The following is a 17,469-nucleotide window of genomic DNA, read 5'->3' as shown; positions in this document are numbered from 1 at the left end:
CATATATAAACACATAAAAATACACATACATTTAAAAAGACATCGACAGTACATTTTATCACAGAAAGCATTGGGTAGTGTTGCGCCTTCATTCCTCCATAGGGAATTGTCCAATGATCCCCGAGATCCAAAGGAAATGAGTCGACTATAGATCTGAAGACACCGCCATGAGATTCAACAAAAAGGTGCTTCATTATTTTTGTCTGTTCACATACAGCTAGTCCTTACAAAATGACCCAGGAGGCCAGAAGCTGTTCAAGCATTTCTTTAACTGCCTCGATAGTGATGAAGCCCAGTATCCTTTAGAGCCTGGGCTTGTCTGTTGCTTTCACTCTGGGGTTTCTTGACCATGAGTGTCAGAAGAATTACTTTGAGTTAGAGTTTCATCTCGGATGATGGTGATCATCATGCACATACCAAGGTTTAAAAAGTTACAAACACAGGCAGTGCTATAGTTTTCATTAAAGAGTAGGTAGTCCAGCCTGTAATAGGTTTAGCAAATTATGAATAGTATAATGACAGTACGCTATATAATTCACCTAATTATGCAATGCAGTAAGCATTATACATATGTACACCCCTTATTGCTCGACTAGAGCCACTGGGGAACATCTGGGCTAATTCAGAGATGTGAGGGAAGAGCTTGAGACAGAATATTTGCCTGAAGATGTTTCGGGTTGAAGTCCTATCCATCAGTCATCGTTCCATGCTCCTCACACCATTACATAGGGAAAGCATCCTTTCCCATCACTTTTCTTTAGCAGCCTCTTTTTCTGGTTTCCCCTCCTTAGTCTCACCCCTTGGTTATTTTCACTTCTTTCTTATTTGAAATTTAAAAAGGGTTTTCTTTTTTCCTGCAAATGAAAGCTGGGCATTTTGATATAACTGTCCACCTGCTCTCTGAGAGATGGAAAAGCAGTTGCATTTCAAAGAATCAGGTGCTCAGATCTGAGCCTTTGGATCCATTCTCATTCAAACCACCACAGTAGCCAAGAAGAAGGGCAATGGGATGTGTTGTTATGGAGAACTCTGTGGTTTATTACAACCCTGACAAAATTTGTAGGGAAGCATCCCACACCTCAATAACCCATCCTTCTGGAACCAACATTGTGCATTTCTGCAGGGCATTTCATAGGAACTCTTTCCACGTTGTGGTTTTAAATTAGCTTACCAAGTAGGGGTTTCTGTAAGGCTTTTTCATAGAGCCTTAGATGCGACCAATTTTGGAGCACAAGTGGAAGCCAGGAAACTAGAATGGGGCCTCCTACCAAGGAAGAGAGAGTAGTAGATTGTAAGTAAAACAGAAAGCAGTGATACAGGATCCTGAGGACTGAATATCTGAAGCAGGGGTGGGTATGAGAGTAGGGATGAGAAGTCACAGTGAAGAGGAGAGCTAACCCAAGTGGAGGTGACGTCTTGCTATCTCACAACCCAAATTAAAGGAAACTTTTTATTTTTAAACTTTTTTTTTAAAAAAAAAACCTGAATTTGCTGGGTGGTGGTGGCGCACACCTTTAATCCCAGCACTAGGGAGGCAGAGGCAGGCAGATCTCTGTGAGTTCGAGGCCAGCCTGGTCTACAAGAGCTAGTTTTAGGGTAGGCTTCAAAGCTACAGAGAAACCCTGTCTCAAAATTTTTTTTTTAAAAACTGATATTTTTCATACAGTGTATTTGATCATGATATTTTTGTCCCTCAGCTCCTTCTGAGTTCTCTCCCTCTCCACCCCCCTAGCTCCTTTTGTTCTTTCATTCTCTCTCTTAAAAGAAAACAACAAAACAAAGCAGACAAGAGTGATTCGTATTCCTGAGACTCCATTGGAGAGAATTTTTTTTTCTCCATTGGAGAGTGGTTATCAATTGGGCATAACTGGGTTACAGATGTGGGTTTGTGTCCACGTCTGCTCTCAGTGCTGGGACCCTCAGAGCCATGCAGGCCCTGTGCATACTGTCTCCGTCTCTGTGAATTCATACGTGTGTTGGTCCTGCAGAGCCAGGCCCCTTGCCCAGCAGCAGATGACCAACACTAAAGAACTCAGGAGGGGCTGGAGAGATGGCTCAGTGGTTAAGATCATTGCCTGCTCTTCCAAAGGTCCTGAGTTAAATTCCCAGCAACCACCTGGTGGCTCACAACCATCTGTAATGAGGTCTGGTGCCCTCTTCTGGCCTGCAGGAATACACGTAGACAAAATATTGTATGCATAATAAATAAATAAATATTAAAAAAAAAACCTCAGGACATCTTTGACATTCTTTGCCTTATAAATTTTGACAGGGCATTTTCCCTTTTCTTTCTTTTTTCTACCTTATAGGTCCTTTGCATAGACATTATGGCTTCCAGTTTGTGTTCTTAGGAGATTCTTCTGCATATGAACATGTGTGTCACTGTGTCCACATACATCTCTTGTGCTTTTCCTGTGATCCTTTTTCTTCTCTTTGTTTTTTTTCTAGTCCAGTTTGTTTGTTTTTCTTTTATCTTATGTTATTATTATTCTTTAGATGCCCGTTTTCTAGCATGAGATAGAAAGGGTGTAGAATCTGTTGGGAGGGAAGATGGGGGATATTTTGGGGAGCTAGGGGAGGGGAGACCATGGCTAGACTATATTGTGTGGAAAAATATTTTCAACAAAAGAAAGAAAAGAGAACCCACAAACAAAAGAAACACACACACACACTACGAAAATGAATACAAAACAAAATAACAAAAATAAGAAACATTACAAAAATAACCCCACAGAAACACACAAATGAAATTAAAATAAACAAGCAAAAGACCAATAAGATTAAAAATACTGCCAAAAAAAAAAAAAGCAAAAATGAGACATAGTCTACAAAAACACCATTGTTTGTTTCGTGTTAGCCAGCCACTCCTGGTGTGGAGTCTGCCCTGAAGTGTGGTTAATCTACCCCGAGTTAGGGTTTCTGCTGCTGGGAAGAGACACCAGGATGACAGCCACTCTTACAAAGGAAAACATTTAGTTGGGGCTGGCTTACAGTTCAGAGGTTTAGTCTATTGCTGTCATAGCAGGAAGCATGGTGGCATACAGACAGACATGGTGCTGGAGAAGGAGCCAAGAGTTGTACATCTGGATCTCTGAGTTAGCAGACGAGAGAGAGAGAGAGAGAGAGAGAGAGAGAGAGAGAGAGAGAGAGAGAGAGAGAGAGACAGCCACTGGGCCTGACTTAAGCTTCTGAAACCTCAAGTCCACCCCAGGGACACACTTCCTCCAATAAGGCCAAATCTACCCCAATAAGGCTATAAGTCCTAATCTTTTCAAATAATGCCACTCCCTGTGAGCCTATGGGGGCCATTTTCATCCCAGCTACTACACCCAGTGCGACTTCATTGGTAAAAGTGACTTTTAAAGGGTCTTTTCTTTAAAGCATTGAAGCAACTGACTGTCCACAACAGAGCCCTTCCTGTGATCCCAGTGAAGAACTGGGAGAGTTGGTGGCTTTTAGGGGAAAGAAAGTTGAGAAATACTGGATTTGATCCATCTTTTTGATAAAGGCCATCTTGACAGGTAGAGCCTGGCGTCTCCTGTTTGTTTGCCTTTGGTATTTCTGATGGATTAGTGGTGTGGAGTACCTACTGAGCTGAGCCGCGGCATGTCTGCTTTCAGGAAATGTCCACTCCCTTTCCACTGTGTTTGCCCTCCTAATATTGACTTGTTGGAGTCCCTTACATCTTTCTGGATATTTACCTCTCATCAGATATATTTTATAAATATTTTCGCCCATTCCATTGTTTTCTATAAGCATCTCTTTTTGGGAAAATGATTCTTTCTCTGCTGAACTGTCTTTATACTGATAGATGGAGTCTTCATGTACACATAGAACTATTTCTGTATATTTTTGTATTCTGCTCTTTTTGTCATTTTCTATAAATATAAACTAGCTTAATTTAGTTGGAAATGTCACTCATATATTCTGTATCCTTGGCAAAAGTTTGCTACATTTTCTACCAGCTGCTGAGAGCATGCTTAGACTCCATGTATGTTTATGATATTCCTACTTCTTCTAGCTCTATGCACGAGCTTCATGTGTCTTAGAGATCTGTTGTGATATGCATGCACATTTGTGCATACTTTGGTAACTTAGGGAATCTGACCTCTCAAAACTTAATAGTATTCCCCTACTGATTTTCCGAGATTCACTTTGATGTAAATGTATGTTTTTTTTTTTTTTTTTTTTTGTTAAAGCTCTGCATATATGTTTTATTGGTCATTTTATTTTTTTGGCCTACATTTGCCTTTATCCATAAATGGATTTTGTTTATAGTATGCAGTTTAGTCCTGGTGTTATATGATCCAATACAATGAATGAATGAGGTTTTAATTGTTATATTTAGTTTAAATTTAGTGTAATTATTCCTACTGAATTTTAGTCCACTACATTATAGCTATTTTACTTTTGAGTCCCTTGGGTTTTTCCCCTTACTTTGCATTTAATTTTGAGTTTTGCATTTAACTTTATTATTAAATTATTATAGTTTTATTTTAAATAATTATTTTACTCATTGACCTATACATTGATGTATATATTATATAATATACATCTTTAATTAATTAGGATCTACCTTTTAAAAATATAATACCTAGCACATAGTATGACCAACTTTATCTTCACTTATTTCTCCTCAGAGTCCCCCTCACCCCCCCCCCCCGAAGCTTTCTGGTTTATTTTGTTCCAACCATGGACTTTTAGGAACCCTGGGACTCCAGTGTTTGGCTGTTCTTGAAAAAAATGTTATTTTCCCGACGACTTGATTTTCTTAAGAGTCCATCAAATGCAATGACCTTGGGTGTGCTTCTTGGCATCAGCAAGCAAAGCCAGTAAAAATCATAGAATTTTCTGAGAGATGTCAGTTGTGAGGGAAAAAAAAAGGCCCTTGGCCTCTTGGACCAGTTTCTAGTTGTGAACCCTTGGTAATCATGAGCAAACCTGCAAGAGACACTTTCAAGATTTCCTCTTTAAGTCATGTCCACATCATAACGTTTTCTTTTTGTCTTTTTCCCCCTCAAGGGGTGCTACATCCATTGTGTACAGATGCAAACAGAAGGGGACCCAGAAGCCCTATGCTCTCAAAGTGTTAAAGAAAACAGTAAGTTTATTTCATTATATAATGGTATCTCTGAGAGACCTGAGAAGCAAGACATCTGACTCAAAAATCAAAGTGATCATGGAGAAGCCAGTTGTTGTCTGATGGAAGCCACGTGAGAAAGACACTGGTTCTTAAACTGGATTTATGGAAAGGAGGATGGCAAGGAAAAGCATTGGAGCAGGGAAGGAAGTCTTGTATACGGGTGTGCTCATGGGTATATGTGTGTATCTATGCAGTGAGGGCGCCAGCCTGCATTTTAATATGCTAATTCACACTAGAGTAGCCTGTGACTTAAAAGAAGATGAAGCAGAACGTGAATGTCTGTGTTTTGAAAGGAATTAGGCTGGGTGTGTTGCAGAGATGTGCAACAAATGTTGTGTCGACAAATGTTGCTGCTTCCCAGGCTAGACCTTCAAATTTAGACAAGAAGGGAGGTTTTGTTCTAAAGTTTTGCTCCGTTTGCCTAAGCTCATACACGAGCTAGACAAGTGTCCGCCCACTTGTGTCTAAGGTTCCTTTGTAATGCTAATGCGAAGACAGGAAGCCTGTGAGGTCACATGTTGGGTGTTGTCCCTCTGTGACACTCTTTCAGCCTCACGGCTCTTTCTGTTCTTTTCTGCTTATGAGTTAGTTTCTGCTCATAAAACTACAAAAAGACAAGACACACTTCATAGCATACTGTTCCTTTGTCAAATTTTATATGAACAGATATGGGAGATGTGTGGACTTCTGAAAACCTGGTTGCAAAGTGTCCCAGAGAAAGATGTGTCAGGCATTTCAGTGTCAAGGGATAGGAGTCTTCCGTCTCCAAAGGGCAGCTTGTTTCTCCAGCTGTTATGTGCTGCCCAGCGCAGGGGCATCTACAGTGTCAGGAAGGACAAACTTAACAGTCTAGGATTTTAGCCAACCATAAACAAAATGACATTTTTACATAGTCTGTTAGAGTCCTAAGCTGTGCAAAAAAAAAACCAACCAAACAAACAAATAAACAAACAATAACCCCACAGTTAAATTAGATAGCAATTTAAGTGGCAATTAATACCCATAAATTTCACACATTAATTTTTTGTCATAAAATTTTTCTTAAGTCAATCTCAAATTACAGGGATACTTTAATTAACATTTTTGACTTTTTCTATATCAATTTTTTATTGTAAAATTTCCTGAAGTATTACTTAAAATTTTTGTAAATATAATTTCCTTTCAAATATCCAATTTCTAAGAAAAGAAAGTAAGTGGTTTTAGTAGTAATCTTACATGGTATAGTTAGACTTGGTGGCTATGTATATTCTTACTGGTTAGAATGTTACTAAATTGCCAAGTTATTTCCTTTTTCTTATTTTTATGATTGAGGAAATTTTGAAAAGGGGTGGATAACATGTAATTCTAGGAAGCGACCATTTAAAAATATTTTGTGTGAAACTGGACATGGTGGTGCACCCCGACACTTAATTTACAGAGTGGGGGTGGTCGCAAGTCAGGCCAGAACGGGCTGTACACTGACTGAGATCTGAGAGGTGGGAGGATCTTCCCGAAAGCCACCCAAGAGCATGTGGATGGGAACCATGTGTCAGGTGGAGCTGCGAGGCAGATGATGTCAAACACGGTTAGTTTCTGCTGTGCCAAATGGAACGAGAGAAAAACCCCTGGAGGAACCTTGGCACTGACCGTGACTTAAATGGAATCCCCAGCTTTGTCATTTAGGATTAAACCATGCTTGGAGACGTGTAAATGAGAGAAATAGCAGGCAAAGCCACGAAGAACAAATTGCCTCCAGTGTTTAGCTTCATATAGGTCATGGAGATAGAAGCTTCCCTTTCTAAGGGAAATGAATGGATTCTATGGCTCTGTTTGTAGTGCAAAATAATGCAGAGGAAATATTTTCTTAGAACAGTCAGCAAAGGTTTTGTACCTGAGGACAAATAAGATTAGGGTGTTCAGAAAGGTTGACTTACTTATGTAATTTCTTATGTCAAGCCACATAAAATTGCCTCAATTAAACAGTTTCTGACCTATAGTTTTGTGTGATTCAGCTAAGAACTATGGGACCACATATAACCTCATTGAATACTTCCTAATATTTCATATAATGATTAGGCATAAACTTAGGAGGCCTTGAACTTAGTCTGCCTAAAACTGCATCATTTATCTTCCTATCTATCTATCTATCTATCTATCTATCTATCTATCTATCTATCTATCTATCTATCTTCCATCTATGAATCCATCCACCCACACACTCATTCACCTACCCACCCACCCACTCTTCCATAATAGAGACAGTGAAACAACAATATTTGGTGAATATAAACTCATTTTCTTAGGCTGGGCAGTGGTGGTGCACACCTTTAATGCCAGCACTTGGGAGGCAGAGATAGGTGAATCTCTGTGAGTTCGAGGCCAACCTGGTCTACAAGAGCTAGTTTCAGGACAGGCTCCAAAACTACAGGGAAACCCGGTCTTGAAAAACCAAAATAAATAAATAAATAAATAAATAAATAAATAAATAAATAAATAAATTTTCTTCAATTTTGGAAACTAGATTTCCAAAGCCAAAGTTGTCAGAGATAGTTTTCTCTGAGGCCCTGAGTGAGAATCTTCTCCATGCCTCATGCATCTTGCCAGGCTTCTGGAGACAGTAACCCATCCTTGGTGTGCCTTGACTTATACATCATCCTTCCAGTTTCTGCCTCTGTTGCCAAAAGGCTGACTTTTTCTCATATTTCTCCATGTCATTTACCCCAGGAAGGTGTATGGCATAGTGTTACTCGTCTTGTAGGAATACCAGTGCTGCTTTGTGGGAAGCCCACCCTTTCCAGTATGACCACACCATAATTAATTACATCTTAGCATATTTCTGCCAATCATTTTATCAGATGGTATAAGGTTACTTTAGAAATCTAATATTTTATCTGATGATGAATATATTTAATATTAAAATGTTAATAAATGCAAAGAAATTTACCAAACTTACAAGTTAGTGGTTTTCAAACTGTGGGTCACCACTCTTTGGGGGTTGAATGCCTCTTTCACAGGGGTCACCTAAGACCATCTGAAAACACAGATATTTGCATTACAATTCATAACAGTAGCAAAATTACAATTCTGAAATAGGAATGAAATAATTTTATGGTTGGGGTCACCATAACACAAGTACTTGTATTAAAGGTTCAAAGTATTAGGAAGGTTTAGAAGAACTGTTCTAAGAGATTAACTTAGTGTATATAAGTGATTAACTTGCTATATAAACATGCTAAATTAAATTTTGTATCTCCTTTTAGAGTTAATTGTATAATAATAATAATGTTTCTCAAGATCTGTTTAAACATTTTTATGGAAATTCATCTTGAATCAATTTATGACAATATTGTTTCTTTCTCATAGCTTAATATTTTTGGAATTACTTATATATACTATCCATAAGAAAATTATTTCCTATTCAAAATCTTTAATCATCATTGAGAATCTGTCACACACTGAAATCTTTGGGTGATTGGCAAATGCTTGGTTCTCCCAGAGGAATATATACTAAAGCATTGACTCTTAAGGGAAATTTCATGTGCTGCTGGCTGCTGATAATCCAAACAGAACAGAGTTAGAGCTGACGATAACCACACAATAGATTCTCATGTTTAGACAAATATAATTTTTCCTAATAAAATATCCCGTGGAAAATTAGCATGTAATTATATTAAGAAAAACTTCTAAATTAACATATATTTTATATATGTCTGTAGCACCATGTACTTTCTATGTCCATAACTAAATTTCATATTTATTAGTGCCACGATGACTTTAATTTATGTATATGTTAAACAACAAAAAAGTGTGTGAGCCGGGCGATGGTGGCGCACGCCTTTAATCCCAGCACTCGGGGGGCAGAGGCAGGTGGATCTCTGTGAGTTCGAGACCAGCCTGGTCTATAAGAGCTAGTTCCAGGACAGGCTCCAAAGCCACAGAGAAACCCTGTCTCGAAAAACCAAAAAAAAAAAAAAAAAAAAGTGTGTGAGTTTATTGTGTATGAGAACAGAGAAGGAAGAAGCTTTGGAGCAAAGCATCATTGACTGTTTTCTGTATTGAAAACCACCTGGGCTTTTCCGGTAGTCATGATCATTTTTCTCATGATGGAGTTACAGCGTTAATAGAATAAAGAGGAGGAGAAAAGGAGTTGGGGTCCTTTCTGTTTATACAACCCCTCCATCACCACACACACTTACTACTGAACGCTGCTGTGGGGAGTTCCGGATGGCTATGACTTTGTTTTTAAGCTTTTTATTTTGAAGCAGTCTTAGACTCACTGAAAATGCCACTTTGCTCCACATACATACCCCATTATCTCAAACGGTAGAGCTAAATGGCTTGCAGTTGCCATTGAAGTTTTTCTGTGGACTTTGTAAGTCATAAATCACATATGAAGCAAGAATCTCTCACTGATAGCAGATGTCTTTACGTTTCCCGACACAGCTTTGCAGGCTGTGCAGGTACGATTATATTTTGCTTTTCTCTTTGTGTCTGCCAAATAAATTATATGTAAATAGAGACTGAGGTTTGTTTCCCGGCTGCCCACACACAAATAATCACACAGAAACTATGTTAATTGCAACATTGTTTGGCTAACAACTCAGGCATATTTCTAGCTAGCTCTTATATCTTAAATTAACCTATTTCTATTATTTTGTATTTTACCACTAGTCTCATGGTTTGTTACCTCTTGCTTCTTGGGCAGCTACATGTGTCCCTTTGACTCCACCTACTCTCTCTATATATATCTCTGTTAGGATTTCCCGCCTGGTTTTATTCTGCTAAGCCATTGGCCAACACAGCTTGATTCATTATCCAATAAAAGCAACATATATATATATAAGTATATATATAGAGAGAGACACACACACACACACACACACATACAGTAGGACATCCCACATTATAAATATACTTTGCAACAACAGCAAAGTCACACTCCAGACTGTATGAAAGCAAAGAGATTAAATTCAAGTATCAAAATTTGAATATATTGTTAAGTGTAGCATATTCATCATGGACTGAGTTTTGCTAACTTAAATGGAATCTCCACTTTCAAATTATAGCACAGAGGTCGCAATGGAATTGTATTTCAGGAGTGCTTTTTATCCTTTAAAAATCATATCTCAAGATCTATATGATTCTGTAATATGCGGTTTGTTTTCAAAATAAATAGCTTGATATTTAAGAAATTTATGTTCCCTGATGATATATACTGTCTCTGGAAATTTGGAGACTGATAAAAAAAATTCTAGAAAGCAGATAAAATTTCCAGCTGTGTGGCTCAGCATCTGGGAAGGTTATATTCTTTTAACTGTAAAATCTTTCACTAAATAGCCAGTATCCAGTCTGAGTCTGTCTTGGTGTAGGTATTCGGAATACATGGTATTTCGACTCTCATCAAAAACAGTTGTGCAAATGTGGTGTCTGATCATAGACTCCAGAGATAGAGACACTGTCTTTCATCTCTTCCACTATTTACTATCTGTGTGACTGTATGTATCATAAACCACTGCTCAATCTGTCTTTCAGCTGTAAAGTGGGCTTAGGAGCATCTAGCTCACAGTAATCTAGGGAAGATTGAAGTGAGATTTCTCTTAGAAAATATTTTCCAGCATACAGCAAGCATGTTGCAAATAATGCATGTAATTTGAAAGAGTTTGTTGGAGGAAATCCACAAGTTTATTTATCATAATAGAAGTTAGTGATAGTTCCAACAGTCTTATTAGCTTGATTTGAAACTGAGTGATGTGTGGTGCCTGGCTACTTCTGTGTATGTTTGTTTGTTTTAGGACAGGGTACTATGTAGCTGTGGCTGTCCTTGAACTCCCTATGTAGACCAGGTTGGCTTTGAGCTCCCAGAGGATAGCCTGACTCTGCCTCCAGAGTGTTGAGATAAAGGAATGCACCACCATGCCTGGCCATACTATGTACTTTTGTATGAACAAAATTAATTATATCACTTTTGAAGTACATTTAGCATTGTTGCAAAAATGGTGTTTTAGTATGGGTTTTATTGTTGTGAAGAGACACTATAAACACAACAACTCTGTGGTGATGAGGCAAGCAGGCCTGCTTTTCATCGGGCTGCGTTCCCACCCTGCTTCTGCACGGCTAGCTTTATACCCAAAATAACAACACACAAATTGTATTCATTTAAACACTGCTTGGCCCATTAGTTCTAGCCTCTTATTGGCTAACTCTCACATCTTGATTAACCCATTTCTAATAATCTGTGTAGCACCACGAGGTGGTGGCTTACCGGGAAAGATTCTAGCCTACGTCCATCTCAGAGAGGAGAGCTATGGCGTCTGCCTCACTGCCTTCCTCCTCCCAGCATTCTGTTCTGTCTACTCTGCCTGTCTAAGCTGCTGTCCTATCAAAGGCCAAGGCAGTCTCTTTATTTGACCAATAAAAGTAACACATAGACAGAAGACCCACCTACATCACAACTCTTATGAAATAACATTTAATTGGGGGTGACTAACCGTTCAGAGGTTTAGTCCATTATTGTCATGTTCGGGAGCATGGTGGCACACAGGCAGACATGTTGTTGACAAGGTAGCTGAGAGTTTCACATCTGGATCAGCAGAAAGAACAAGAGCACCACAGGACCAGGCTTGAGCTCCTGAGACCTCAAAGCCCACCCCCTAGTGATATACTTCCTCCAATAAAGCTGCATCTACTTCAACAAGACCACACCTCCTAACAGTGCCACTCTCTGTGGGTCATTTTTATTTAAACTACCACAGATTGATACTGATTTCATTATTCTGATCAATAACATTTAATGTGGCATGCAGTAAAGATTTAGGATTTTATTCTTTTTTATTTATAAAAATGTATACTTGGGATAGATGTCTAGATTAGAAAATTTCCACTGTAGGATTATTTTATGGTTTATACTGTGGAGCCATGTGCCAGGACCCACAATGCTGCAGTATTTTCAGGCCCAAATTTTGCCAACTTAGTGATTATGGTAAACAGTTACCTATTTTTTTTTTTTGAAATATTTTCTGTGAGTAATTTAGTGAATATTTAGCAAGTAACTGCTGTCAAGTTTCATATTTTTTCAAACAACATTTTACACTCTCTGGGCAAGAACTACAGCTGTGACCTGCTGTGCTCTCTGTAAGTTACTTAAAACTTTAATTTTTCTTCTGATCCTTCTGAGCTAGAATTAGAGTAGTTGGCTGTGATGGAGCAGGAACAAGTGGAGGATGCTCTAGGTAACACTACATGCTAGACAAAGGCTTCCTTCCAAATACTGTTTAGAGGAATATCCATGACATTTCCATTGGGGAAGATGGCAGCCTTCTCAACTCTTAGAGATAGTATCATTTTTTAATTTTATTTTACCAGTTTCCAAACTGGATTGTTAAAAATAGCATGTGGTTAAGTACACAGGTTGACCCTTGTATTTCCTGCATGTACTAGGCTCTAGCCCTGTTTTCCAGTCTAGCCCTCTTTATATTTGTAACTGTTACTTTTTGTATCAGTAGTCACTAAAATTCCTTTAGAACAAATATGTGACATTTATGTACAGAGCTCATTTTGCATCCAGATATGCTGTATTTATTTACTAAGCGATGAACCTTGACCAAGTGACAAACATTAGCTTCCATAGACACCCATTTTACACAGACACATATGTCTGAGTGGAGACACTAGTATCTCTTTATAAGGAAACTAGCGACAGGAAATTTGAAAGTTTTTATACTGGCCCTCAGAGATGTTTTTCACTGTAGGGAGTAGATGTTATTATTTATCATTTATTCATTTTCTCATATGTTTTTTCTTTTTTTTGAGGGGTGGGGATCACACACAGAGCCTTGTGAATGTTAGCCAAACATTTTATTAATGAGTTACACTCTCAGCCTGTGCTACTTCCATTTTATAGCTAAGTCTCAGAAAGATTAAATAGAATAGTTTGCTATTATCTGAGTCTTTGTAGCTAAAACATTTTTTGAACTATTAATATCAACTACATTAAGACTTTATCATTACCCATAGAATTACAGAATTGAAATCAACACCAGCAACTTTTAATATTTTATTTTAAGAAATAGAAGGATGTCATAGGTTTTTATGTGTGTATTTAAGGCCTTTGGGAAGAAGGCTTTCATTTGTCTCCCTTGGTGACTTTCCTCAGTGTCTGTTCACCACAGTGTTCAAGTCTGCATTCCAGCAGAATTTCATTGTTTCCTAAAAAATATTAAGCCAATTTTCTTATCATGACAGACTCTCACTATTTCATGGATTTAACCAACAGGATTTATTGTTCTTCACCATCTTACCAGGTGATTGGGTGAGGGAATCTTTGTTATGGTTGGTTGTTTGATGCTCTTAGTGTGGTCCACACAAAGGCAGATGGCCGGGTTCCTCTGCTGCAGATGGGTAGCTGGGGAGTCTGGCTCTCCTCTCCATTTCTTCTCTTATTCTATCATATAAGGGGCGGTGTATATGTCACATTGCCTTCTCCATCCTCTGGGACTAGGGAATATTGTATTTCAGAGGCTACCTCTAATCTCTAGGAAAGGCTTTTTAGACGTCTCTGTGGCTCTTGCATTCATCCTTTATAATTTTGACTCTGATCTCTGATCATCCTCTTTATACATAGGAAATGATTCTTGCTTGTGACTGAGGACCCTAGTCTGCTTTCACTGCAGAAGGCGTCTTCTTTTGCAGATGACCCAATTCCTCTTAGTTCCAGTTCTCGTGTCTTTAAGACACTGAATTTTTCGTAATCATATTAATAGTCTCCCCGTTTCTCTATGGCACATAATTCTTCCTCAGCCAAATCATTCTTTGCTCTTGGCATGTCAGGCTGCTGTGGGATAATGTTTGAGTAGTTGAAGGCCACACTCATCCACTACAGAATCTGAAAGGTATATTTGCAGAAGGTATTAATTTCTAATCATTTATGACTACTCAGGACACATGGCATCCTGTAGTTTACCACGTTTGTCTGGACAGAAAGTCAACACTGTTCAGAGTCACTCTTGCTGTCCTCTGCCTGAGTATACTTGGGAGACACTGATGTGAACCGTTCACCACACCCAGGCATTTCTGTCATCCACAATCAGGGCATGAGAGAAGCTACTAAAGCAACATTTCTTGGATCCAAGGAAAGTTCAAACATTCACTAAAAGTCTTGTATTTCTCTGAATAAGTATTTTTCTTAGAGTGGAGATTTGGGGGACCACAGAGCAATCTTTTGTAAGTTAACATCATGGTAAGCAGAATTAAAATGCCTCGTGTTACAAATTCTTCCCTTAAACGATTTTTAAAACCACTTCGGCTTAAATCCAGCTCTGTACTCTGTGCTGAATATTAATGAAATTTCAGTATTTCAGAATATTCCATAATTTCTCTGAACAAGAGAAAATCTCAAGGAAGTGAGCAGAATGCTGTTAGAATCGATAAACAGCTTTAATGAAGTTGTTCAACACTGTCAAAAAACAAAAATTATTAATGTATTTCCATATACTAGATAGTAAGCCATCCTAAAAAACAAGAAAGCAGTCTCAATTACAATGACATAAACACTTAGAAACAAATTTAACAAAGGAGATGAAAGACTTGCACACAAAAAAATTTATAAAACAACAGTGAATGAAGTAGAAGAAGACACAGATGAATGGAAAGATTCCGTATGACTGTGGGGTGGAAGAACCAGTGTGTCATATTATCCAAAATGACCCATGGGATCTAAACAATTGGTGCCAAAATTATACACACACACACACACACACACACACACACACCCTCAAACAGCCAAAGCAATTAAATGACATGAACACAGCTGAAGCCATCACTGGACCTTATTTTAAAAATTAGTACAAAATTATTGTAATCAAAACAGCATGAAATAGTGTTAAAAACATATAGATTAATAGAACAGGATACATAGAAATAAATCCACAATTTGAGGTAAGTTAGTATTTGATAAAGATGCCAAGAATATAGAAGAGGGGAAAGATGATATCTACAGCAAATAATTTCCTAAAACCTCTAACTCTCCATTCAGAAATGAAATTAGCTCTGGGAAGATGGCTCAGCAGATAAAGGCACTTGATCTTTGAGTATGACAATTTGAATTTAGTTCCTGGGACCCAATGTGGCAGAGAAGAGGACTGCCTCCTGCAAGTTGTCCTCTGACCTGCACATGTGTGTGCATGCATATTCACACACACACACACACACACACACACACTAAAATAAAGATATTGAAATTAGATCATTATCTCATATACTCGAAATATTAACTCATTTGACTAAAGATTAAAATGTAAAACGTCAATCCATAAAATACATAAAAGAAAATATCCAGGACTAGACTTGGAAAATGATTTTCTTTGGTTATGATAACACAAATAACAAAAGCAAGTTTAAACAAGTGGAATTCTACCAGACTAAAATGTTTCTGCACACAGCCAGGCACCATGCTGTTGTATCCAGATACTTGGAGGGAGGGGCAGTGAGGTAGGACTATCCCTTGAGTCAAGAGTTCAGAGTCAATCTGGGTAATACGATGAAAAAGGAAAACAATGTACTAAGCATGATGGCACACACGTGCAATTACAGAACTCAGAGGCTATGCCAAGAAGAACGTAAGTTTGAAGCCAGTGTGAGCTACATTGTGATGTCACCCAAAGCAGTATACAGAACGTGTCTCATGAAAAAAACAAATAAAAAGTTCTTGCACTACAAAATAATAATTTAAAAATTAAAACATTTGAAGATAATTATCTATTAAAGGACTAGTGACATTATTTAAAAAATTCAAGAGACTCACTCAGTAGCAAGAAAACAAATAACTGAATATAGGCAAAGGACCTAAATAAATATCCTCCCAAAGCGGCCATGCAGTTCCCAACAGATACATGAGAAGTTGCTCAACCCCACTAGTCAAATCAAAGTCACAGCAAGTTGCCAATATCTTTCTTAGGATGGCTATGATTTTTTTCAAAAAGTATCAAGCATATGAAGAAGAAGCAACCTTGACTTATTTTGGCAGGCATATAAACTTAAGAGCTATTATGGAAATCAGCATGGAGATTCTCTAGGAAAACTAAAAGTAGAAGTAGCATTGACTTAGCGATAACATCTCTGGATATAAAATCCCCCAAAATAAGATCACTGCCCCAAAGAAGATATCCTTCCTCCAGTGTTCACTACAGCATCATTCCTGTAACAGTCCTAGAAACAAGCCGTGTTCATTGAATGATGACTGAAGAAAATATGGATTATTATGTAAAACAACATTCAGGCTTCAAGAGGAAATAAATCATGTCTGTTGCTGCAACACTCGTGATCCCAGAGGATACCACACCAAGTACAGTCAGCCTAGTACAGAGTGTAAATGTGATCTCACTGGCATTTAGAATCTAAAGGTGTTGAAATCCTAGCCTCAGAGGGAGGAGGAGTGACAATGGGAGACCGTGGTCCCAAGGTATGAGCGCTGGAGATGAGTGACGGTGTCTCCTCCTCTTTCTGTCTAACCATTGGGAGGGATGAAATCCTATCACAGACTGCACATTTACTAACTGTTATGGTGCACATAAGGGATAGAGGCTTCAGCCTATTTTAGAGTCAGGCCTCCATTAAACACCGCTATGAGCGCTCATTTCTGTTCTTTGGAAGTTCAGCCAAGGTCACCTTGGTCAACGATGGAAAGGAGAATAAATCAGCAGCGCAAATAGACGTTTTGAGGTCTTATTGAGCCCAATTGAGGTCTTAGAACACATTAAGTAAAGTAGCTTGCAGATAACAAGCCATGCCAAGTGAAGCGTAACTTTTTCAAGCGCCTGTCAGGTGGAACATATTGATTTTTATAGGGATTATCAAGCCAGGTTTCCTGAAATAGAAACCAAGATATTTCTATTAAGTCTGTGACAGGTGTAAGTCTAATGAAGGGAGAAGATGGCTGGATGGAATGGTAAAATTGGCCTGTTATATCCCCTACCATTCAAGAGAGCCTTTGCGAGTCTCAGCATGAATTCATTGCTGTAATTTATGGGGGTTTTGTTTGCATATTTTCTTGCCCATATATAAACACTGATTTTTTTTAATAATTCTGCTTACTTATTCATGTTCTTACTTGCTGAGTTCTCATCGGCATTTCGTTCCCTTTGCTTTACTTTTGAACACCATAATCCAGAAGTATATCATGAGGAGGGATGAGGAGAGGGTGAAGGAAGGTGGGAGATGCTGTTCGACTGGACTGGCCTATATGATATTGCTCAAAAACAAGCATAAACAAAAAATAAGGTCACTCGATCACATATGATTTGTTTAAATGACAACATTTAGCCACCCACCCCCCCCCAGTACTTTTACAGTAA

General features: G+C 38.3%; 1 protein-coding gene across 1 annotated transcript in view; it reads left to right on the top strand.

Annotated features, from left to right (window-relative positions):
* The window catches only part of Camk4 (calcium/calmodulin dependent protein kinase IV), a 219,253-nt gene that overhangs the window by 109,936 nt on the left and 91,848 nt on the right, over nucleotides 1–17,469 (top strand). Inside the window, exon 2 of the mRNA XM_057788646.1 lies at nucleotides 5,023–5,101. Coding sequence (XP_057644629.1) covers nucleotides 5,023–5,101 — 79 coding nt within the window. The remainder of the gene's footprint in view (nucleotides 1–5,022; nucleotides 5,102–17,469) is intronic.

The sequence above is a fragment of the Chionomys nivalis genome, chromosome 14 (assembly GCF_950005125.1).
Source record: "Chionomys nivalis chromosome 14, mChiNiv1.1, whole genome shotgun sequence".
NCBI lineage: Eukaryota > Metazoa > Chordata > Mammalia > Rodentia > Cricetidae > Chionomys > Chionomys nivalis.
The sequence above is the reverse complement of the archived record's forward strand: the minus strand, read 5'-3'. Positions and strand labels throughout refer to the sequence as shown.